This window comes from Oncorhynchus mykiss, chromosome 3 (assembly GCF_057628025.1).
Source record: "Oncorhynchus mykiss isolate SJ-2025 chromosome 3, ASM5762802v1, whole genome shotgun sequence".
NCBI classification, from domain to species: Eukaryota; Metazoa; Chordata; class Actinopteri; order Salmoniformes; family Salmonidae; genus Oncorhynchus; species Oncorhynchus mykiss.
In genome coordinates this window covers 23,555,079-23,580,084 of record NC_143024.1, presented here as the reverse complement: position 1 = coordinate 23,580,084, position 25,006 = coordinate 23,555,079, and the positions used below count along the sequence as shown (strand labels likewise).

The 25,006-nt window shown below is 42.9% G+C and overlaps 1 protein-coding gene across 23 annotated transcripts in view; it reads right to left on the bottom strand.

The window, feature by feature from the left end:
• LOC110537505 (POU domain, class 2, transcription factor 2) overlaps window positions 1-25,006 on the bottom strand; it is an 86,964-nt gene that overhangs the window by 12,308 nt on the left and 49,650 nt on the right. For 11 of the 23 annotated variants that reach the window (XM_090225737.1, XM_090225745.1, XM_090225764.1 and 8 more), the window contains exon 1: window positions 18,859-19,003. The exons of 11 other annotated variants lie outside the window; for them this stretch is intronic. In XM_090225737.1, the coding sequence (XP_090081863.1) occupies window positions 18,859-18,913 (55 nt within the window). In that variant the 5' untranslated portion in view covers window positions 18,914-19,003. Of the gene's footprint in view, window positions 1-18,858; window positions 19,056-25,006 lie in introns of those variants that run through there. One more of the 23 variants, XM_090225778.1, reaches the window with a different exon arrangement.

Here is a 25,006-nt window from a genome sequence, read left to right as displayed (position 1 = left end):
GATGATTAGGTTTAATGACTAATGACATGTGAGTCAGCATGTTCAGGTTCAGTTGAAGCATTATACAGATAATCACATAGCAATAGAAAAAAGAGAAAGTGCAAATGCTTTTGGTTGATGTTACGGTGCTGAAATAGGCGCTGAAATATGATGTCACACTGCAGTATTGGCTTTTGTATATGCGGTGATATGTTTTGCTGTGCAGCCTCCGTTCATTCTTTCCTATATGTAGGTGTTTGTTTGGTCTAACAATAGGCCCTACAGAGGTTTGAGTGGGAACAGAACCCCACTAGACACCTCTATACTGATGTTACTCACTGTAGTGTCATCATTACACCACACCACACCCCGCTATACTACACCACAACACTTCCTCTCCTCTCCTCTCCTCTCCTCTCCTCTGTACTGTACAGACAGCCAGTCAGGGCTGGGACTGTCCCCATAGACAGAGAGTCGAGGGGTGTGGGGGGAGGGTGAGAGGGAGGGAAAGAGAGAGGAGGAACAGGTGGTGGAATGGGAGAGAGTTGGGGCAGGTAGAAAGATTTAAAGAGATAGAGAGCGAGTGAGGGGCGGTGAGGGGTACACAATTCACTGTAAATAAAATCTGATATTGAAGGGAACTTATGTTAAGTTAATTATTTTAAAGCAAGTTACCATAACAGGTGTTTCATTTAGCAGTTACTGTATTAACTACAGCTTATTTTGTGAGAACCCACAATATCTACACTGACACTGGTCTTTGCTGACACACTCCCTCCCTCACACCAACTTCCCTTTTATGAAAACATGCAAATCAACCCAACGAACAACTAATTATATCTGCCACCTGCATTATTAAAAACATTCCTCTCTCTCTCTCTCTCTCTCTCTCTCTCTCTCTCTTTCTCCTTTCCTCCCAGTTCTCTCTATCACTTCTCCCCCACTATCTTTCTCTCTCTCGGTTCCAGTATAAAGGATGAGTGCTCAGAGTAACATAAATGCATATTTTTTTATTCTCAAAGAAACAAAATCCAGTTGACCTTTTTGAAGTCATAACAAAACTAAACTGTGAAACGACACAAACTAACAAATACAACCAACAGACTAAATAAGCTACTATGTCTGTAACAGGTTATTATCTACAGTACCAGTCAAAGGTTTAGAAACACCTACTCCTTCAAGGGTTTTTCTTCATTTTTACTATGTCTGTAACAGGTTATTATCTACAGTACCAGTCAAAGGTTTAGAAACACCTACTCCTTCAAGGGTTTTTCTTCATTTTTACTATGTCTGTAACAGGTTATTATCTACAGTACCAGTCAAAGGTTTAGAAACACCTACTCCTTCAAGGGTTTTTCTTCATTTTTACTATGTTCTACATTGTAGAATAATAGTGAAGACATCAAAACTATGAAATAACACATATACAAATATACAAAAACACCAATAATAAAGGACACCAATAAGAAGAAGAGACTTGCTTGGGGCAAGAAACACAAGCAATGGACATTAGACCGATGGAAATCTGTTCTTTGGTCTGATAAGTCCAAATTTGAGATTTCTGGTTCCAACCGCTGTGTCATTGTGAGACGCAGAGTAGGTGCACGGATGTGTGGTTCCAACCCTGAAGCCTGGAGAAGGAGGTGTGATGGTGTGGAGGTGCTTTGCTGGTGACACTATATGTATTTAGAATTCAAGGCACACATCCAGAATGGCTACCACAGCATTCTGCAGCGATACGCCATCCCATCTAGTTTGGGCTTAGTGGTACTATCATTTGTTTTTCAACAGGACAATGACCCAACACACCTCCAGGCTGTGTAAGGGCTATTTGCCCAAGAAGGAGACTGATGGAGTGCTGCATCAGATGACCTGGCCTCCACAATCACTTAACCTTTAATGTTTTATTAATCTTTTATTTCACTAGGCAAGCCAGTTAAGAACAAATTCTCATTTACAATGACAGCCTAGGAACAGTGGGTTAACTGCCTTGTTCAGGGGCAGAACGAGAGATGTTAACCTTGTCAGCTCAGGGATTTGATCTAGCAACCTTTCAGTTACTGGCCCAACACTCTAACCTCTAGGCTACCTGCCACCCGACCTCAACCCAATTGAGATGGCTTGGGATTAGTTGGACCGCAGAGTGAAAGATAAGCAGCCAACAAGTGCTCAGCATATGTGGGAACTCCTTCAAGACTGTTGGAAAAGCATTCCTCCTGAAGCTGGTTGAGAGAATGGCAAGAGTGTGCAAAGCTGCCATCAAGGCAAAGGGTGGCTACTTTGAAGAATCTCAAATATAACATATGTTTTGATTTGTTTAACACTTTTTTGGTTACTACACAATTCCATATGTGTTATTTCATAGTTTTGATGTCTTCACTGTATTCTACAATGTAGAAAATAGTACAAATAAAGAAAAATCCTTGAATGAGTAGGTGTCCAAACCTTTGACTGGTACTGTTTATGAGTAATGGCATAGCACTACAGAGACTTCCCTTGTTTGTCCTCTGGGCTATGGAGCAGGACCAGAGTATGTGAGTGGAGGGGAGCTGAGCGTGCCCAATTTAACTGGAGCCTGGAGCGAGATTCCCAAAGGCTGGAGTGTTGGCCTTTTAGCCCGCTCCAATTTAGCTTCAACAGTGCTCCAGTAGCGCTCACTTCAGGAGCTCAGGGCCTGCCCGGCCCAGCATGCATTTGTCTGCTGCTATAGTCCCTTGCTTTAGCTACTGTCATGGAGTTTGCTAAATATTTTCATAAAGAAACTGATCAAACAAACAGGTGCAAAATCAAGGTGACAAAGATGAGGAGCAAGAGAGGGACTGTGGAGATCTTATGTCCACAACTAAAGAATAATTGTGGAATCTGAAAAGACACATATCCTGAAAGCATGATGGTGTACGTATTACGTGCGCATGCTAAAACAAAGGAACGAGGTGGGTACATAACTAAGTGTACCATTGTAGCAAAATATTTTTTTTTACGTTTCCTTAATTTTTGTTCTATTATCTATACAAATCGGCCATAATTGATTTTGGCCCAATAGGCCCGGCATATTCCAACTTTTAAGGAGTTTTCCATTTTGATTAATTTATTTTGCCTGAAAACCTTTAGGATTATCTATATAAAAAACACTCTGCACCCTAGGGTGGCCAAAAGGGTGTTTAGCATCCCAAGTGGCTCTGCAAGTGTGGAGAGGGTGTTCTCCACTGCTGCCCTGCTCTCCAGGCACCATTGCATGAGCCTGAAGCCACTAACTCTGGTCAAACTGGTGACTCTAAAAATGAATTCAAAGGCAATGAATTCAAAGCCTAATAAGGCATTTTTTGTTTCATTCGTAAGTTAGTCACAGCCTATATCTGCAATTTATACAGTATAATGATTTAATACAACAAAATTAACTGTTGAGCACTTAATGTCACTGAGTCCCTACCGGCCTAGTGTGTCGCGCGCGCTAATGCTTCACAATGTATTTCTTTGTCGCTATAGCCTTGAAATAATTAAATAATATAGCCTAAATAATTCATTTCCGTTCCTTCTTAGGCTCCCTGTCTGGCCCCTGGCCTATCTAGAGTGTTTATATGCTGTTTAATATGACATGTAGCCTATTTAAAAGATATGAGCGCTTCTCACATTCACATTTTCATGTTTATTAAAATACTTTTCATTCAAATCATTTTGTTTGGTAGGTCCAAGTATTCACTGATCCGCTCACATATTCTGAGCAGGACCACTTACCAACCAATAGGGGGTAGTAGTGAGACACTGAACACATTTACCAACAATTACGATGGATGAGGTTGTTATTATTTTTTTATTTTTTATTTAACTACGCAAGTCAGTTAAGAAAAAAATCTCATTTACAATGACGGCCTATCCCTGCCAAACCCTAACCCGGACAATGCTGGGCCAATTGTGCACCGCCCTATGGGACTCCCATTCACGGCCAGTTGTTATACAGCCTGAAATCGAACCAGGGTCTGTCTTGACGCCTCTAGCACTGAAATGCAGTGCCTTAAGACCACTGCACAACTATGGAGCGCAGCGGTCTAGGGCACTATTCGTGATATGTAGTGGATTGAATAGCAACAGGGCTATTCAATACCAGGCCTCAATATCTGTAGAGCTGCTGGGTTTCCTTTCTCCCAAGTAGTTCAATGATTGATTCATGTTGTTGATTGGCCAGAGAGTCCACTTGCCTGGAGACCCAGGTCTGAATCAGTTAAACCAAACCATTGAAAACCAATAGTGGTGAGGCCATTGAGGCCTAGATGTCTGAACAAGCTATATCCAGGCTGGATAACACAGAAAACAGGAAGGCAGGGGCAGAACATTACTTGTGACAGTCAGGAGTTTTTTTTTCTACAAACACAGGGTCTGCTAGGGGAAGCAGTGGTCAGACAGAAAAGCCCATTGGCTGTTCCTCACCAATGACGTGCACATCTAACCACAGGAAGGACCCTTCTAGAATAGGTGGATTTTCACCATAACTTAATTTAGTCTGAACAACTCAGATATAAGGAAGCAATTCAAAGAATCTACAACAGAACAAATGGAGTAGTCCCAAAAGTGCAAACCAATAGCTAAAACGGCACACCTCAAAAAGTTTCAGGTCTGTTTGTGAGATGACAGTGTTAGTGAAACAGTATATATAGTGTAATGTGGGAAGACAGTGTTAGTGATATGTAGTGTATTGTGGGAAGACAGTGTTCGTGATATGTAGTGTGGGAAGACAGTGTTGGTGATATGTAGTGTAATGTGGGAAGACAGTGTTAGTGGTATGTAGTGTAGTGTGGGAAGATAGTGTTAGTGATATGTAGTGTGATGTGGGAAGACAGTGTTAGTGATATGGGGTGAAGGAAGACAGGGTTAGTGATATGTAGTGTAGTGTGGGAAGACAGTGTTAGTGATATGTAGTGTGGGAAGACAGTGTTCGTGATATGTAGTGTAATGTGGGAAGACAGTGTTAGTGATATGTAGTGTGGGAAGACAGTGATAGTGAAATGTAGTGTGGGAAGACAGTGTTCGTGATATGTAGTGTGGGAAGACAGTGTTAGTGATATGTAGTGTAATGTGGGAAGACAGTGTTAGTGATATGTAGTGTGGGAAGACAGTGATAGTGAAATGTAGTGTGGGAAGACAGTGTTAGTGATATGTAGTGTGGGAAGACAGTGTTCGTGATATGTAGTGTAATGTGGGAAGACAGTGTTAGTGATATGAAGTGTAATGTGGGAAGACAGTGTTAGTGATATGTAGTGTGGGAAGACAGTGTTAGTGATATGTAGTGTGGGAAGACAGTGTTAGTGATATGTAGTGTAATGTGGGAAGACAGTGTTAGTGATATGAAGTGTAATGTGGGAAGACAGTGTTAGTGATATGTAGTGTGGGAAGACAGTGTTAGTGATATGTAGTGAAGTGTGGGAAGACAGTGCTAGAGATATGTAGTGTGGGAAGACAGTGTTCGTGATATGTAGTGTAATGTGGGAAGACAGTGTTAGTGATATGAAGTGTGGGAAGACAGTGTTAGTGATATGTAGTGTAGTGTGGGAAGACAGTGTTCGTGATATGTAGTGTAATGTGGGAAGACAGTGTTAGTGATATGTAGTGTGGGAAGACAGTGTTAGTGATATGTAGTGTAGTGTGGGAAGACAGTGTTAGTGATATGTAGTGTCATGTGGGAAGACAGTGTTAGTGATATGTAGTGTAGTGTGGGAAGACAGTGTTGGTGAAATGTAGGGTAGTGTGGGAAGACAGTGTTAGTGATATGTAGTGTGGGAAGACAGTGTTCATGATATGTAGTGTAATGTGGGAAGACAGTGTTAGTGATAGGTAGTGTGGGAAGACAGTGTTCGTGATATGTAGTGTAGTGTGGGAAGACAGTGTTAGTGATATGTAGTGTAATGTGGGAAGACAGTGTTGGTGAAATGTAGTGTGATGTGGGAAAACAGTGTTAGTGATATGTAGAGTGGGAAGACAGTGTTAGTGATATGTAGTGTGATGTGGGAAGACAGTGTTAGTGATATGTAGTGTGGGAAGACAGTGTCGGTGAAATGTAGTGTAGTGTGGGAAGACAGTGTTAGTGATATGTAGTGTGGGAAGACAGCGTTCGTGATATGTAGTGTAGTGTGGGAAGATAGTGTTAGTGATATGTAGTGTAGTGTGGGAAGACAGTGTTAGTGATATGTAGTGTGGGAAGACAGCGTTCGTGATATGTAGTGTAATGTGGGAAGACAGTGTTAGTGATATGTAGTGTAGTGTGGGAAGATAGTGTTAGTGGTATGTGGTGTGGGAAGACAGTGTTAGTGATATGTAGTGTAGTGTGGGAAGACAGTGTTAGTGATATGTAGTGTGGGAAGACAGTGTTAGGGATATGTAGTGTAGTGTGGGAAGATAGTGTTAGTGGTATGTGGTGTGGGAAGACAGTGTTAGTGATATGTAGTGTAATGTGGGAAGACAGTGTCAGTGATATGTAGTGTAGTGCGGGAAGATAGTGTTAGGGATATGTAGTGTAGTGTGGGAAGATAGTGTTGGTGGTATGTGGTGTGGGAAGTTAGTGTTAGTGAAATGTAGTGTAATGTGGGATGATAGTGTTAGGGATATGTAGTGTAGTGTGGGAAGATAGTGTTAGTGGTATGTGGTGTGGGAAGTTAGTGTTAATGAAATGTAGTGTAATGTGGGAAGACAGTGTTAGTGGTATGAAGTGTAGTGTGGGAAGACAGTGTTCGTGATATGTAGTGTAGTGTGGGAAGACAGTGTTAGTGAAATGTAGTGTAATGTGGGAAGACAGTGTTAGTGAAATGTAGTGTAATGTGGGAAGACAGTGTCAGTGATATGTAGTGTGGGAAGACAGGGTTAGTGATATGTAGTGTGGGAAGACAGGGTTAGTGATATGTAGTGTGGGAAGACAGTGTTAGGGATATGTAGTGTAGAGCGGGAAGATAGTGTTAGGGATATGTAGTGTAGTGTGGGAAGATAGTGTTAGTGGTATGTGGTGTGGGAAGTTAGTGTTAGTGAAATGTAGTGTAATGTGGGAAGACAGTGTTAGTGGTATGAAGTGTAGTGTGGGAAGACAGTGTTCGTGATATGTAGTGTAGTGTGGGAAGACAGCGTTTGTGATATGTAGTGTAATGTGGGAAGACAGTGTTAGTGATATGTAGTGTAGTGTGGGAAGACAGTGTTAGTGATATGTAGTGTGGGAAGACAGTGTTAGTGATATGTAGTGTAGTGTGGGAAGACAGTGTTCGTGATATGTAGTGTAATGTGGGAAGACAGTGTTCGTGATATGTAGTGTAATTTGGGAAGACAGTGTTAGTGATATGTAGTGTGGGAAGACAGTGTTAGTGATATGTAGTGTAGTGTGGGAAGACAGTGTTAGTGATATGTAGTGTCATGTGGGAAGACAGTGTTAGTGATATGAAGTGTGTGAAGACAGTGTTAGTGATATGTAGTGTAGTGTGGGAAGACAGTGTTCGTGATATGTAGTGTAATGTGGGAAGACAGTGTTAGTGAAATGTAGTGTGGGAAGACAGTGTTAGTGATATGTAGTGTAGTGTGGGAAGACAGTGTTAGTGATATGTAGTGTAGTGTGGGAAGACAGTGTTAGTGGTATGAAGTGTAGTGTGGGAAGACAGTGTTGGTGATATGTAGTGTAGTGTGGGAAGACAGTGTTAGTGGTATGAAGTGTAGTGTGGGAAGATAGTTTTAGTAATATGTAGTGTGGGAAGACAGTGTTAGTGATATGTAGTGTAGTGTAGGAAGACAGTGTTAGTGATATGTAGTGTAGTGTGGGAAGACAGTGTTAGTGATAAGAAGTGTAATGTGGGAAGACAGTGTTAGGGATATGTAGTGTAGTGTGGGAAGACAGTGTTAGGGATATGTAGTGTAGTGCGGGAAGATAGTGTTGTAGTGTAGTGTGGGAAGATAGTGTTAGTGGTATGTGGTGTGGGAAGTTAGTGTTAGTGAAATGTAGTGTAATGTGGGAAGACAGTGTTAGTGGTATGAAGTGTAGTGTGGGAAGACAGTGTTAGGGGTATGTAGTGTAGGGTGGGAAGATAGTGTTAGTGGTATGTGGTGTGGGAAGACAGTGTTAGTGGTATGAAGTGTAGTGTGGGAAGACAGTGTTAGGGATATGTAGTGTAGGGTGGGAAGATAGTGTTAGTGGTATGTGGTGTGGGAAGACAGTGTTAGTGAAATGTGGTGTAATGTGGGAAGACAATGTTAGTGGTATGAGGTGTAGTGTGGTAAGACAGTGTTAATGATATGTGGTGTTGTGTGGGAAGACAGTGTTAGTGAAATGTAGTCTAATGTGGGAAGACAGTGTAAGTGATATGTAGTGTAGTGTGGGAAGACAGTGTTAATGAAATGTAGTGTAATGTGGGAAGATAGTGTTAGTGATATGTAGTGTATTGTGGGAAGATAGTGTTAGTGATATGTAGTGTGATGTGGGAAGACAGTGTTAGTGATATGTAGTGTAGTGTGGGAAGATAGTGTTAGTGATATGTAGTGTGATGTGGGAAGACAGTGTTAGTGGTATGAAGTGTAGTGTGGGAAGACAGTGTTCGTGATATGTAGTGTAGTGTGGGAAGACAGCGTTTGTGATATGTAGTGTAATGTGGGAAGACAGTGTTAGTGATATGTAGTGTAGTGTGGGAAGACAGTGTTAGTGATATGTAGTGTGGGAAGACAGTGTTAGTGATATGTAGTGTAGTGTGGGAAGACAGTGTTCGTGATATGTAGTGTAATGTGGGAAGACAGTGTTCGTGATATGTAGTGTAATTTGGGAAGACAGTGTTAGTGATATGTAGTGTGGGAAGACAGTGTTAGTGATATGTAGTGTAGTGTGGGAAGACAGTGTTAGTGATATGTAGTGTCATGTGGGAAGACAGTGTTAGTGATATGAAGTGTGGGAAGACAGTGTTAGTGATATGTAGTGTAGTGTGGGAAGACAGTGTTCGTGATATGTAGTGTAATGTGGGAAGACAGTGTTAGTGAAATGTAGTGTGGGAAGAAAGTGTTAGTGATATGTAGTGTAGTGTGGGAAGACAGTGTTAGTGATATGTAGTGTAGTGTGGGAAGACAGTGTTAGTGGTATGAAGTGTAGTGTGGGAAGACAGTGTTGGTGATATGTAGTGTAGTGTGGGAAGACAGTGTTAGTGGTATGAAGTGTAGTGTGGGAAGATAGTTTTAGTAATATGTAGTGTGGGAAGACAGTGTTAGTGATATGTAGTGTAGTGTAGGAAGACAGTGTTAGTGATATGTAGTGTAGTGTGGGAAGACAGTGTTAGTGATAAGAAGTGTAATGTGGGAAGACAGTGTTAGGGATATGTAGTGTAGTGTGGGAAGACAGTGTTAGGGATATGTAGTGTAGTGCGGGAAGATAGTGTTGTAGTGTAGTGTGGGAAGATAGTGTTAGTGGTATGTGGTGTGGGAAGTTAGTGTTAGTGAAATGTAGTGTAATGTGGGAAGACAGTGTTAGTGGTATGAAGTGTAGTGTGGGAAGACAGTGTTAGGGGTATGTAGTGTAGGGTGGGAAGATAGTGTTAGTGGTATGTGGTGTGGGAAGACAGTGTTAGTGGTATGAAGTGTAGTGTGGGAAGACAGTGTTAGGGATATGTAGTGTAGGGTGGGAAGATAGTGTTAGTGGTATGTGGTGTGGGAAGACAGTGTTAGTGAAATGTGGTGTAATGTGGGAAGACAATGTTAGTGGTATGAGGTGTAGTGTGGTAAGACAGTGTTAATGATATGTGGTGTTGTGTGGGAAGACAGTGTTAGTGAAATGTAGTCTAATGTGGGAAGACAGTGTAAGTGATATGTAGTGTAGTGTGGGAAGACAGTGTTAATGAAATGTAGTGTAATGTGGGAAGATAGTGTTAGTGATATGTAGTGTATTGTGGGAAGATAGTGTTAGTGATATGTAGTGTGATGTGGGAAGACAGTGTTAGTGATATGTAGTGAAGTGTGGGAAGATAGTGTTAGTGATATGTAGTGTGATGTGGGAAGACAGTGTTAGTGATATGTGGTGTAGGAAGACAGGGTTAGTGATATGTAGTGTAGTGTGGGAAGACAGTGTTAATGAAATGTAGTGTAATGTGGGAAGATAGTGTTAGTGATATGTAGTGTATTGTGGGAAGATAGTGTTAGTGATATGTAGTGTGATGTGGGAAGACAGTGTTAGTGATATGTAGTGTAGTGTGGGAAGATAGTGTTAGTGATATGTAGTGTGATGTGGGAAGACAGTGTTAGTGATATGTGGTGTAGGAAGACAGGGTTAGTGATATGTAGTGTAGTGTGGGAAGACAGTGTTAGTGATATGCAGTGTGGGAAGACAGTGTTCGTGATATGTAGTGTAATGTGGGAAGACAGTGTTAGTGATATGTAGTGTGGGAAGACAGTGTTAGTGAAATGTAGTGTGGGAAGACAGTTTTCGTGATATGTAGTGTAATGTGGAAAGACAGTGTTCGTGATATGTAGTGTAATGTGGGAAGACAGTGTTCATGATATGTAGTGTAATGTGGAAAGACAGTGTTAGTGATATGTAGAGTGGGAAGACAGTGTTAGTGATATGTAGTGTAATGTGGGAAGACAGTGTTAGTGATATGTAGTGTGGGAAGACAGTGTTAGTGATATGTAGTGAAGTGTGGGAAGACAGCGTTCGTGATATGTAGTGTAATGTGGGAAGACAGTGTTAGTGATATGAAGTGTGGGAAGACAGTGTTAGTGATATGTAGTGTAATGTGGGAAGACAGTGTTAGTGATATGTAGTGTGGGAAGACAGTGTTAGTGATATGTAGTGTGGGAAGACAGTGTTCGTGATATGTAGTGTGGGAAGACAGTGTTTGTGATATGTAGTGTGGGAAGACAGTGTTCGTGATATGTAGTGTGGGAAGACAGTGTCAGTGATATGTAATGTGGGAAGACAGTGTTCATGATATGTAGTGTAATGTGGAAAGACAGTGTTGGTGATATGTAGTGTGGGAAGACAGTGTTAGTGATATGTAGTGTGGGAAGACAGTGTTCGTGATATGTAGTGTGGGAAGACAGTGTTAGTGATATGTAGTGTGGGAAGACAGTGTTGGTGAAATGTAGTGTGGGAAGACAGTGTTAGTGATATGTAGTGTGGGAAGACAGTGTTAGTGATATGTAGTGTAGTGTGGGAAGACAGTGTTAGTTATATGTAGTGTGGGAAGACAGTGTTCGTGATATGTAGTGTGGGAAGACAGTGTTAGTGATATGTAGTGTGGGAAGACAGTGTTGGTGAAATGTAGTGTGGGAAGACAGTGTTAGTGATATGTAGTGTGGGAAGACAGTGTTAGTGATATGTAGTGTAGTGTGGGAAGACAGTGTTAGTTATATGTAGTGTGGGAAGACAGTGTTAGTGATATGTAGTGTAATGTGGGAAGACAGTGTTAGTGATATGTAGTGTGGTGTGGGAAGACGGTGTTAGTCATATGTAGTGTAGTGTGGGAAGACAGTGTTAGTGATATGTAGTGTAATGTGGGAAGACAGTGTTAGTGATATGTAGTGTGGGAAGACAGTGGTAGTGATATGTAGTGTAGTGTGGGAAGACAGGGTTAGTGGTATGAAGTGTAGTGTGGGTAGACTGTGTAGTGAAGTGTAGTGTGGGAAGACAGTGTTAGTGGTATGAAGTGTAGTGTGGGAAGACAGTGTTAGTGATATGTGGTGTTGTGTGGGAAGACAGTGTTAGTGATATGTAGTGTGGGAAGACAGAGTTAGTGATATGTAGTGTGGGAAGACAGTGTTAGTGGTATGAAGTGTAGTGTGGGAAGACAGTGTTAGTGATATGTGGTGTTGTGTGGGAAGACAGTGTTAGTGATATGTAGTGTGGGAAGACAGTGTTAGTGATATGTAGTGTGGGAAGACAGTGTTAGTGATATGTAGTGTAATGTGGGAAGACAGTGTTAGTGATATGTGGTGTTGTGTGGGAAGACAGTGTTATTGGTATGTAGTGAGGTTAGTAGTGTATATACAGTGTTATTGGTATGTAGTGAGGGTAGTAGTGTATATACAGTGTTAGTGGTATGTAGTGAGGGTAGTAGTGTATATACAGTGTTAGTGGTATGTAGTGAGGGTAGTTGTTTATGTACAGTGTTATTGGTATGTCGTGAGGGTAGTAGTGTATATACAGTGTTAGTGGTATGTAGTGAGGGTAGTAGTGTATATACAGTGTTAGTGGTATGTCGTGAGGGTAGTAGTGTATATACAGTGTTATTGGTATGTTGTGAGGGTAGTAGTGTATATACAGTGTTAGTGGTATGTTGTGAGGGTAGTAGTGTATATACAGTGTTAGTGGTATGTAGTGAGGGTAGTAGTGTATATACAGTGTTAGTGGTATGTCATGAGGGTGGTAGTGTATATACAGTGTTAGTGGTATGTAGTGAGGGTAGTAGTGTATATACAGTGTTATTGGTATGTTGTGAGGGTAGTAGTGTATATACAGTGTTAGTGGTATGTAGTGAGGGTAGTAGTGTATGTACAGTGTTAGTGGTATGTAGTGAGGGTAGTAGTGTATGTACAGTGTTATTGGTATGTTGTGAGGGTAGTAGTGTATGTACAGTGTTATTGGTATGTCGTGAGGGTAGTAGTGTATATACAGTGTTATTGGTATGTTGTGAGGGTAGGAGTGTATATACAGTGTTAGTGGTATGTAGTGAGGGTAGTAGTGTATATACAGTGTTAGTGGTATGTCGTGAGGGTAGTAGTGTATGTACAGTGTTATTGGTATGTAGTGAGGTTAGCAGTGTATATACAGTGTTATTGGTATGTCATGAGGGTGGTAGTGTATATACAGTGTTAGTGGTATGTAGTGAGGGTAGTTGTTTATGTACAGTGTTATTGGTATGTCGTGAGGGTAGTAGTGTATATACAGTGTTAGTGGTATGTTGTGAGGGTAGTAGTGTATATACAGTGTTATTGGTATGTAGTGAGGGTAGTAGTGTATATACAGTGTTATTGGTATGTCATGAGGGTGGTAGTGTATATACAGTGTTAGTGGTATGTAGTGAGGGTAGTAGTGTATATACAGTGTTAGTGGTATGTCGTGAGGGTAGTAGTGTATATACAGTGTTAGTGGTATGTTGTGAGGGTAGTAGTGTATATACAGTGTTATTGGTATGTAGTGAGGGTAGTAGTGTATATACAGTGTTATTGGTATGTCATGAGGGTGGTAGTGTATATACAGTGTTAGTGGTATGTAGTGAGGGTAGTAGTGTATATACAGTGTTAGTGGTATGTCGTGAGGGTAGTAGTGTATATACAGTGTTAGTGGTATGTTGTGAGGGTAGTAGTGTATATACAGTGTTATTGGTATGTAGTGAGGGTAGTAGTGTATATACAGTGTTATTGGTATGTCATGAGGGTGGTAGTGTATATACAGTGTTAGTGGTATGTAGTGAGGGTAGTTGTTTATGTACAGTGTTATTGGTATGTAGTGAGGGTAGTAGTGTATATACAGTGTTAGTGGTATGTCATGAGGGTGGTAGTGTATATACAGTGTTAGTGGTATGTTGTGAGGGTAGTAGTGTATATACAGTGTTAGTGGTATGTAGTGAGGGTAGTAGTGTATATACAGTGTTAGTGGTATGTCATGAGGGTGGTAGTGTATATACAGTGTTAGTGGTATGTAGTGAGGGTAGTAGTGTATATACAGTGTTAGTGGTATGTCATGAGGGTGGTAGTGTATATACAGTGTTAGTGGTATGTAGTGAGGGTAGTAGTGTATATACAGTGTTAGTGGTATGTCATGAGGGTGGTAGTGTATATACAGTGTTAGTGGTATGTAGTGAGGGTAGTAGTGTATATACAGTGTTATTGGTATGTCATGAGGGTAGTAGTGTATATACAGTGTTATTGGTATGTCATGAGGGTGGTAGTGTATATACAGTGTTATTGGTATGTTGTGAGGGTAGTAGTGTATATACAGTGTTAGTGGTATGTTGTGAGGGTAGTAGTGTATATACAGTGTTAGTGGTATGTAGTGAGGGTAGTAGTGTATATACAGTGTTATTGGTATGTAGTGAGGGTAGTAGTGTATATACAGTGTTATTGGTATGTCGTGAGGGTAGTAGTGTATATACAGTGTTAGTGGTATGTAGTGAGGGTAGTAGTGTATATACAGTGTTAGTGGTATGTAGTGAGGGTAGTAGTGTATATACAGTGTTAGTGGTATGTCATGAGGGTGGTAGTGTATATACAGTGTTAGTGGTATGTTGTGAGGGTAGTAGTGTATATACAGTGTTAGTGGTATGTTGTGAGGGTAGTAGTGTATATACAGTGTTAGTGGTATGTAGTGAGGGTAGTAGTGTATATACAGTGTTATTGGTATGTAGTGAGGGTAGTAGTGTATATACAGTGTTATTGGTATGTCGTGAGGGTAGTAGTGTATATACAGTGTTAGTGGTATATATACAGTGTTATTGGTATGTAGTGAGGTTAGCAGTGTATATACAGTGTTAGTGGTATGTAGTGAGGGTAGTAGTGTATATACAGTGTTAGTGGTATGTAGTGAGGGTAGTAGTGTATATACAGTGTTAGTGGTATGTAGTGAGGGTAGTAGTGTATATACAGTGTTATTGGTATGTCGTGAGGGTAGTAGTGTATATACAGTGTTATTGGTATGTCGTGAGGGTAGTAGTGTATATACAGTGTTATTGGTATGTAGTGAGGGTAGTAGTGTATATACAGTGTTAGTGGTATGTCGTGAGGGTAGTAGTGTATATACAGTGTTAGTGGTATGTCGTGAGGGTAGTAGTGTATATACAGTGTTATTGGTATGTCGTGAGGGTAGTAGTGTATATACAGTGTTAGTGGTATGTAGTGAGGGTAGTAGTGTATATACAGTGTTAGTGGTATGTAGTGAGGGTAGTAGTGTATATACAGTGTTAGTGGTATGTAGTGAGGGTAGTAGTGTATATACAGTGTTAGTGGTATGTAGTGAGGGTAGTAGTGTATATACAGTGTTAGTGGTATGTAGTGAGGGTAGTAGTGTATATACAGTGTTAGTGGTATGTAGTGAGGGTAGTAGTGTATATACAGTGTTAGTGGTATGTAGTGAGGGTAGTAGTGTATATACAGTGTTAGTGGTATGTAGTGAGGGTAGTAGTGTATATACAGTGTTAGTGGTATGTAGTGAGGGTAGTAGTGTATATACAGTGTTAGTGGTATGTAGTGAGGGTAGTAGTGTATATACAGTGTTAGTGATATGTAGTGAGGGTAGTAGTGTATATACAGTGTTATTGGTATGTTGTGAGGGTAGTAGTGTATATACAGTGTTAGTGATATGTAGTGAGGGTAGTAGTGTATATACAGTGTTAGTGGTATGTCGTGAGGGTAGTAGTGTATATACAGTGTTATTGGTATGTAGTGAGGGTAGTAGTGTATATACAGTGTTATTGGTATGTCGTGAGGGTAGTAGTGTATATACAGTGTTATTGGTATGTCGTGAGGGTAGTAGTGTATATACAGTGTTATTGGTATGTTGTGAGGGTAGTAGTGTATATACAGTGTTAGTGGTATGTAGTGAGGGTAGTAGTGTATATACAGTGTTATTGGTATGTAGTGAGGGTAGTAGTGTATATACAGTGTTAGTGGTATGTAGTGAGGGTAGTAGTGTATATACAGTGTTATTGGTATGTCGTGAGGGTAGTAGTGTATATACAGTGTTATTGGTATGTTGTGAGGGTAGTAGTGTATATACAGTGTTAGTGGTATGTAGTGAGGGTAGTAGTGTATATACAGTGTTAGTGGTATGTCGTGAGGGTAGTAGTGTATATACAGTGTTATTGGTATGTCGTGAGGGTAGTAGTGTATATACAGTGTTATTGGTATGTTGTGAGGGTAGTAGTGTATATACAGTGTTAGTGGTATGTAGTGAGGGTAGTAGTGTATATACAGTGTTAGTGGTATGTCGTGAGGGTAGTAGTGTATATACAGTGTTAGTGGTATGTAGTGAGGGTAGTAGTGTATATACAGTGTTAGTGGTATGTCGTGAGGGTAGTAGTGTATATACAGTGTTATTGGTATGTTGTGAGGGTGGTAGTGTATATACAGTGTTAGTGGTATGTAGTGAGGGTAGTAGTGTATATACAGTGTTATTGGTATGTCGTGAGGGTAGTAGTGTATATACAGTGTTATTGGTATGTTGTGAGGGTAGTAGTGTATATACAGTGTTAGTGGTATGTAGTGAGGGTAGTAGTGTATATACAGTGTTAGTGGTATGTCGTGAGGGTAGTAGTGTATATACAGTGTTAGTGGTATATATACAGTGTTATTGGTATGTAGTGAGGGTAGTAGTGTATATACAGTGTTTGTGGTATGTGGTGAGGTTAGTAGTGTATATACAGTGTTAGTGGTATGTAGTGAGGGTAGTAGTGTATATACAGTGTTAGTGGTATGTCGTGAGGGTAGTAGTGTATATACAGTGTTAGTGGTATGTTGTGAGGGTAGTAGTGTATATACAGTGTTATTGGTATGTCGTGAGGGTAGTAGTGTATATACAGTGTTATTGGTATGTAGTGAGGGTAGTAGTGTATATACAGTGTTATTGGTATGTAGTGAGGGTAGTAGTTAATATACAGTAGGCTGGTGTAATGCTAGTGTATCATGGTGTGTTGTATGTCTCTCTCACTTCCCCCCTCTACTTCCCCTAGCTCACACCATCTTGAACACAGAGTGCTAAACCCAACACTTACTGTCAATGAGACTATTAATATTACTCTAATGCTTTCTCACTCAATGTTACACTGTCACACAACACACAGACTGACATTTTAGTAATTTAGCAGACCCTCTTATCCAGAGCACCTTATAACAGAAATTAGAGTTAAGTGCTTGCAGATTTGAACCAGCGACCTTACTGGGTTACTGACCCAACGCACTTAACTCCTAGGCTACCTGCCACCCTACTTTCGCACACACACACACACACACACACACACACACACACACACACACACACACACACACACACACACACACACACACACACACACACACACACACACACACACACACACACACACACACACACACACACACACACAATCTATCTATAGGTGCTGTAATAATACTAACATAATAATACCATCACGTGACAGTGACAAAACTGCAGTATCTGAAGTGTTCTGGTGGTGGTTTAGATACATCTTTACTCTGATACATAAGGAACGGCTCAGTAGACCCATAATATAGTACTATCGCAGCACTGGCAACATTCTCTGCGATTACGTCAAACTGCCATTTTAACTGCCCCACTGTAAGACACATAACTACTGATACGTGTCGGCCGTTATAGTCTCTCCTCTCGCTGCCGTTGGAACAAGACAAGCTATTCTCAGAAGCCTTTTACCACTACCTAATGAATAGGTGTATGTATGTACAATATAAATGGATGTCTATTTTCTATTTAACCTTTATTTAACTAGGCAAATCAGTTAAGAACAAATTATTATTTACAATGACGGCCTACCAGGGAACAGTGGGTTAACTGCCTTGTTCAGGTGCAGAACGACAGATGTTTACCTTGTCAGCTCAGGGATTCAATCTAGCAACCTTTCGGTTACTAGTCCAACACTCTAACCACTAGGCTACCTGCCGCCCAGTCTCACAAACTGTACTGTATACTGCTGTATACGGTTGCATAGTGCACAGCATGATATGCCTTGCCATTACATGTTCTATGCATTCTGTTTCTATGGTGTGTTCTCCCAGGGGTATTTTGGGTGAAACTGACCTCAACTGAACCTTCACTTCCTGCTTAAGGAGATCCCTCTGGCGCCAAGGGGGGGTCTGGGAAATGAAGTCTACCGATGAAACGTTTAAACTTTCCATTCATATTTCACTACTGCTATGAAATCATTCAATGAAAAAAACTGTAGTCATTGGACTACAACTGTCTGTAAATCTGTGGCAGGTCAGTAGTGTTGTGTGATAATCCTGTCAGTTAACAAACTGCACACTGAAACCCTAACATTATGACTGGTGTATTCACAATGAATACTGACAATCGACTGTGTTGTCTGTGTGCAATTCAAGGCATAGTTGAGACACTGTAGTTCACCCCTCAAGTCAACTATTCACCTGAGTAACCTCATTCTCTATCCAGCGGTGATACTGTACTACACGGACACCATAATATGATGTGTCATCCCGTCACCGTGGTCTGGTCACAGGAATGTACAGGGGGGTTGATTTTAAAAAGCCCTATTCATCACTGTCCACGTCGATGTGAGAAGTGACAAGGTGCTTCATCGCATGAATCATTCCCATCAAATGGATACGCACGCACATACCGTAAATGGTTCACTGTGATGTTATCTATACCTGATTATTCATGACATGCAGTAATACTATTGACGTTTGTTGATAGGTTTTTCTGTTATTGATGAATCATTTCCTGTGAATGTATTTTTGAGAAACTATTTCTCTATCATCTCTTAATTTGACATTAAAACGTGACAATCTATATGTAGGCTAAAGACCACTTCTAATGCTGTTATGTAGGACACATAACTAAAGTGTACCTTTAGGTTCTCTGTTTAATACTTGTACAGAAAACACACACACCCACCCACACACACACCCACCCACACACTGCATCCCTGTCCACCCTGGAGAGACGCATCTGACCTTTCTCTCTGCCTGCGACAGACATCCACACCTCCGTCCTCTCCTCCCCTCTCCTCGCTTCATCCATCTCCCTCTCTTTGATGTGCTCTAATTAGCCATGCTCGCAGTGGTGCTAATCAATTGGCTCAGCCCAGATACACACACACACACACACACACACACACACACACACAAAAACACACACACGGCGAGCTTAATTGGGCCGTGCTAATGAAGGCAGGGAGAGGCACAGACACTCACCTTCTACCCACATATTGCAGAAGTCCATGGTTGCTAGAGCTGCTGTCTTGGTCATATCTGTCTGAGTGTCTGAGTCCCCTTCTTTCTCTAACTGTCTCTGTCTCTCTCTCTCTCTGTGTGTCTCTGTCTCTCTCTCACCCAATGGAGGAGTGATAAAAATCATTCTCCCTCTTGTTGTCCACGCCCCCACACATGCCCCACCCCTCCCCACATCCTTACAGAGAGAGAGAGAGAGAGAAAGAGAAAGAGAAGAGGAAGTAAACAAAAGAAGAGTAGGAAGTGGGGTCAGAAAGAGAAAGGGGGACACGCGAGGTTAAAGAGTGGGAGAGGGTGAGATCTAAGAAATAGAGGAGGAGAAAGAAGAGGGGGAAGACTATCAGTGGAAAGTGACAGGGTGTCTGGAAACTGTCACTCACAGCTCAGAGAAAACAACCCTTTGGCTGACACTACTGCAGTCACACTGCAGAAAAATGATATACTACCTAGATTCTTTAGTATTGTATTGAGATAATTAAGTGAAAATGTTTTGAGTTGATATCGCTCACCCAGGAAATGTCTTTTTGTAGGTTAAAGTAGAGAAATGGTCTGCCCCACTATGATCATTTACCTTGGTAAGATGTCTTACTAAGATCAAATATCTTAAAAAAGATGATGTATCTTACCCCACTTGTATCAAGCCTTTTTAGGTTAAAATCAGCTAAATGATCTGCCTGTTTACCTCTAGTCAACACGCTGTAAGAGATATCTAGCTGAGATTTAAATGTTTTCCAGCGCACTACTTTTATTAACCTTTATTTAACCAGTCAGTTAGGAACAAGTTCTTATTTACAATGACGGCCTGCTCCGGCCAAACCCAGACGACGCTGTGCCAATTGTGCGCCGCCCTATGGGACTCCCAATCACAGACGGTGATGATACAGCCTGGAATCAAACCTTAGACCGCTGCGCCACTCGGGAGACCAAACTACCAGGCCAGTTAGAGACTTAACCCATCATATGCCATACAATAAGACAATATAACAAGTGATATAGCATTATACCTGCTGTCGACTTTAAGTCAAGTGTTACGAAACATTTAATCCACATGCTCAACAGTTTTCATTATATTGGCACTTTTGTTGGTTCTACCTACTCAGACTGTGTTCACTGTCACATGAGGCGGGAGATGTGAGCCATCACAACATCCGCATAAACCACTACCCCTCTCAACCCCACTCCTCCAACGGAGGAAAAATTGAGTAAGTGCAGCACTATCGCTGACCAACCAGCTTGAGTTCACTACCACAGTGGAAATATGGGTTTCTCTGAAGTAGCATGAGTCAGCCACATGGTGGCAGTATTGGCAATCAATTCCACTTACAGATGCAACCAGCATCCATCCAAGGCCAAGGAGAGGGAACTGTGCCTCCCCCATTCTCTCTCTCTCTCTCTCTTCACTAATTCAAAAACTATCGAAAGGAGAGCTCTCAAGTTTGCGTGCGTGTGTGTGTGTGTGTGTGTTAGAAGGTGGTGACCCCAGGAGTCATGGTTGTCCAGAGACAGTGACAGACTGCGTGTGGGGAGGGGGTGTGTCTATGGGTCAGAGGTCGTCTGGGCAGCCTGGATTTGGCCGTGGCCCTACTACCACCATCCCCCCTCTCCCGTGTGTGTGTTTGTGTGTGTGTGTGTGTGTGTCATGTCCAGGGACAAGGGGGTCCTTCCTGCCTTTGAGGAGGTCTAAGCCTTGGTTACCATGACAACAAGATCCAGCGACACTCCATTCTGGGTAATCTGAGGATGCTGGGGTAAGACACCCTTATTTGGGCAACATAATATCACAGACATTACATAATAACATAATGATTAGGAACCAATACAATGACATACAACATCAAAAAAAGAAATAATCCTTTCATGGAATTTCAGAAACACACTGCTGTACTTGATTAATAATAACTCAGTTATTCATGAAATTCTTTCGATTTAACTATATATATTTTAATACGGAATAAAAACACATACACAGAAAAAAAAAATCTGACACACACACACACACACACACACACACACACACACACACACGCACACACACACACACACACTAACAATCTGATAGTGGGACCCCAGGGAGGGGATGGGGAGGCTGGGGCCTTCTGAGTAACATCAATCACCCTGCTGTCATGGGGAGAGAGGTAAAGAGATAGAGAGAGAGGGAAGGAGGGGGAGAGAGGTAAAGAGGTAAAGAGAGAGAGAAGGAGGGAAGGAGGGGGAGAGAGGTAAAGAGATAGAGAGAGAGGGAAGGAGGGGGAGAGAGGTAAAGATAGAGAGAGAGGGAAGGAGGGATGGAGGGGGAGAGAGGTAGAGATAGAGAGAGGGAAGGAGGGGGAGAGAGGTAAAGAGATAAAGAGAGAAGGAAGGAGGGAAGGAGGGGGAGAGAGGTAAAGAGATAGAGAGAGAGGGAAGGAGGGAAGGAGGGGGAGAGAGGTAAAGAGATAGAGAGAGGGAAGGAGGGAAGGAGGGGGAGAGAGGTAAAGAGATAAAGAGAGAAGGAAGGAGGGAAGGAAGGGGAGAGAGGTAAAGAGATAAAGAGAGGGAAGGAGGGAAGGAGGGGGAGAGAGGTAAAGAGATATAGAGAGAAGGAAGGAGGGAAGGAGGGGGAGAGAGGTAAAGAGATAGAGAGAGGGAAGGAGGGAAGGAGGGGGAGAGAGGTAAGGAGATAAAGAGAGAAGGAAGGAGGGAAGGAGGGGGAGAGAGGTAAAGATATAGAGAGAGAGGGAAGGAGGGATGGAGGGGGAGAGAGGTAAAGAGATAGAGAGAGGGAAGGAGGGGGAGAGAGGTAAAGAGATAAAGAGAGAAGGAAGGAGGGAAGGAGGGGGAGAGAGGTAAAGAGATTGAGGGAAGGAGGGGGAGAGAGGTAAAGAGATAGAGAGAGGGAAGGAGGGAAGGAGGGAAGGAGGGGGAGAGAGGTAAAGAGGTAAAGAGAGAGAGAAGGAGGGAAGGAGGGGGAGAGAGGTAAAGAGATAGAGAGAGAGGGAAGGAGGGGGAGAGAGGTAAAGAGGTAAAGAGAGAGAGAAGGAGGGAAGGAGGGGGAGAGAGGTAAAGAGATAGAGAGAGAGGGAAGGAGGGGGAGAGAGGTAAAGATAGAGAGAGAGGGAAGGAGGGATGGAGGGGGAGAGAGGTAGAGATAGAGAGAGGGAAGGAGGGGGAGAGAGGTAAAGAGATAAAGAGAGAAGGAAGGAGGGAAGGAGGGGGAGAGAGGTAAAGAGATAGAGAGAGAGGGAAGGAGGGAAGGAGGGGGAGAGAGGTAAAGAGATAGAGAGAGGGAAGGAGGGAAGGAGGGGGAGAGAGGTAAAGAGATAAAGAGAGAAGGAAGGAGGGAAGGAGGGGGAGAGAGGTAAAGAGATAAAGAGAGGGAAGGAGGGAAGGAGGGGGAGAGAGGTAAAGAGATATAGAGAGAAGGAAGGAGGGAAGGAGGGGGAGAGAGGTAAAGAGATAGAGAGAGGGAAGGAGGGAAGGAGGGGGAGAGAGGTAAGGAGATAAAGAGAGAAGGAAGGAGGGAAGGAGGGGGAGAGAGGTAAAGATATAGAGAGAGAGGGAAGGAGGGATGGAGGGGGAGAGAGGTAAAGAGATAGAGAGAGGGAAGGAAGGGGAGAGAGGTAAAGAGATAAAGAGAGAAGGAAGGAGGGAAGGAGGGGGAGAGAGGTAAAGAGATAGAGGGAATGAGGGAAGGAGGGGGAGAGAGGTAAAGAGATAGAGAGAGGGAAGGAGGGAAGGAGGGAAGGAGGGGGAGAGAGGTAAGGAGATAAAGAGAGAAGGAAGGAGGGAAGGAGGGGGAGAGAGGTAAAGAGATAAAGAGAGAAGGAAGGAGGGAAGGAGGGGGAGAGCGGTAAAGAGATAAAGAGAGAAGGAAGGAGGGAAGGAGGGGGAGAGAGGTAAAGAGATAGAGAGAGAGAGGGAAGGAGGGGGAGAGAGGTAAAGATATAGAGAGAGAGGGAAGGAGGGATGGAGGGGGAGAGAGGTAAAGAGATAAAGAGAGAAGGAAGGAGGGAAGGAGGGGGAGAGAGGTAAAGAGATAGAGAGAGGGAAGGAGGGAAGGAGGGGGAGAGAGGTAAAGAGATAAAGAGAGAAGGAAGGAGGGAAGGAGGGGGAGAGAGGTAAAGAGATAGAGAGAGGTAAAGAGGGAAGGAGGGGGAGAGAGGTAAGGAGATAAAGCGAGAAGGAAGGAGGAAAGGAGGGGGAGAGAGGTAAAGAGATAGAGAGAGAAGGAAGGAGGGAAGGAGGGGGAGAGAGGGAAGGAGGGAAGGAGGGGGAGAGAGGTAAAGAGATAGAGAGAGGGAAGAAGGGAAGGAGGGGGAGAGAGGTAAAGAGATAGAGAGAGAAGGAAGGAGGGAAGGAGGGGGAGAGAGGTAAAGAGATAAAGAGAGAATGAAGGAGGGAAGGAGGGGGAGGGAGGTAAAGAGATAAAGAGAGGGAAGGAGGGAAGGAGGGGGAGAGAGGTAAAGAGATAAAAAGAGAATGAAGCAGGGAAGGAGGGGAGAGAGGTAAAGAGATAGAGAGAGAGGGAAGGAGGGAAGGAGGGGGAGAGAGGTAAAGAGATAGAGAGAGGGAAGGAGGGAAGGAGGGGGAGAGAGGTAAAGAGATAAAGAGAGAAGGAAGGAGGGAAGGAGGGGGAGAGAGGTAAAGAGATAGAGAGAGGTAAAGAGGGAAGGAGGGGGAGAGAGGTAAGGAGATAAAGAGAGAAGGAAGGAGGAAAGGAGGGGGAGAGAGGTAAAGAGATAGAGAGAGAAGGAAGGAGGGAAGGAGGGGGAGAGAGGGAAGGAGGGAAGGAGGGGGAGAGAGGTAAGGAGATAAAGAGAGAAGGAAGAAGGGAAGGAGGGGGAGAGAGGTAAAGAGATAGAGAGAGAAGGAAGGAGGGAAGGAGGGGGAGAGAGGTAAAGAGATAAAGAGAGAATGAAGGAGGGAAGGAGGGGGAGAGAGGTAAAGAGATAAAGAGAGGGAAGGAGGGAAGGAGGGGGAGAGAGGTAAAGAGATAAAGAGAGAATGAAGGAGGGAAGGAGGGGGAGAGAGGTAAAGAGATAAAGAGAGAAGGAAGGAGGGAAGGAGGGGGAGAGAGGTAAAGAGATAAAGAGAGAATGAAGGAGGGAAGGAGGGGGAGAGAGGTAAAGAGATAAAGAGAGGGAAGGAGAGGTGTCTAGAATGGGTCAGTACAGGGACCATTCGACATCTCTCTGGAGCTCCCATCTATTGTACAGCCACCACAAAGGAGCCCAGAGCAGATACACACACCCTCATCTTTACACTGGTGTTGGACCTACATTGTGTGTTTGTCTCACCACTGTGTGTGTGTGCGTGTGCGTGTGCATGTGTGTGTGTAGCTCCAGGATTATAAACTGTACTGGTAGGAGGGTGGGAGGTTTAGGTGGTGTATGGAAACCAGCAGGGGGTGAGAACTAGATAACACCTGTCTCTAACATGTGACCAGTAATAACACACAGTCCAGCTAGTTGAGACGGACAGAACTCTGTCAGAGCTGTAAGGGCAGACTGAAAGAGAAAGTGTTACATTAAGTGTTACATTACTTAATTACATTACTTAACTATAGGAAGAGGAGATATCATGGTCAGTTGGATAGTAAATCATCTGTATTGTTTATCACCTACAAATTTAAATGATGGTGCAGTATCTTTCTCTGTGTCATCCTTTCCATCCTCCTCCTCGTTCACCTTCACCAGACCCACCTCTATCTCTCTCCTCCTCGTTCACCTTCACCAGACCCACTTCTATCTCTCTCCTCCTCGTTCACCTTCACCAGGCCCTCCTCTATCTCTCTCCTCCTCATTCACCTTCACCAGGCCCTCCTCTATCTCTCTCCTCCTCGTTCACCTTCACCAGACCCTCCTCTATCTCTCTCCTCCTCGTTCACCTTCACCAGACCCTCCTCTATCTCTCTCCTCCTCTTTCACCTTCACCAGGCCCTCCTCTATCTCTCTCCTCCTTGTTCACCTTCACCAGACCCTCCTCTATGTCTCTCCTCCTCTTTCACCTTCACCAGGCCCTCCTCTATCTCTCTCCTCCTCGTTCACCTTCACCAGGCCCTCCTCTATCTCTCTCCTCCTCCTTCACCTTCACCAGACCCTCCTCTATCTCTCTCCTCCTCCTTCACCTTCAC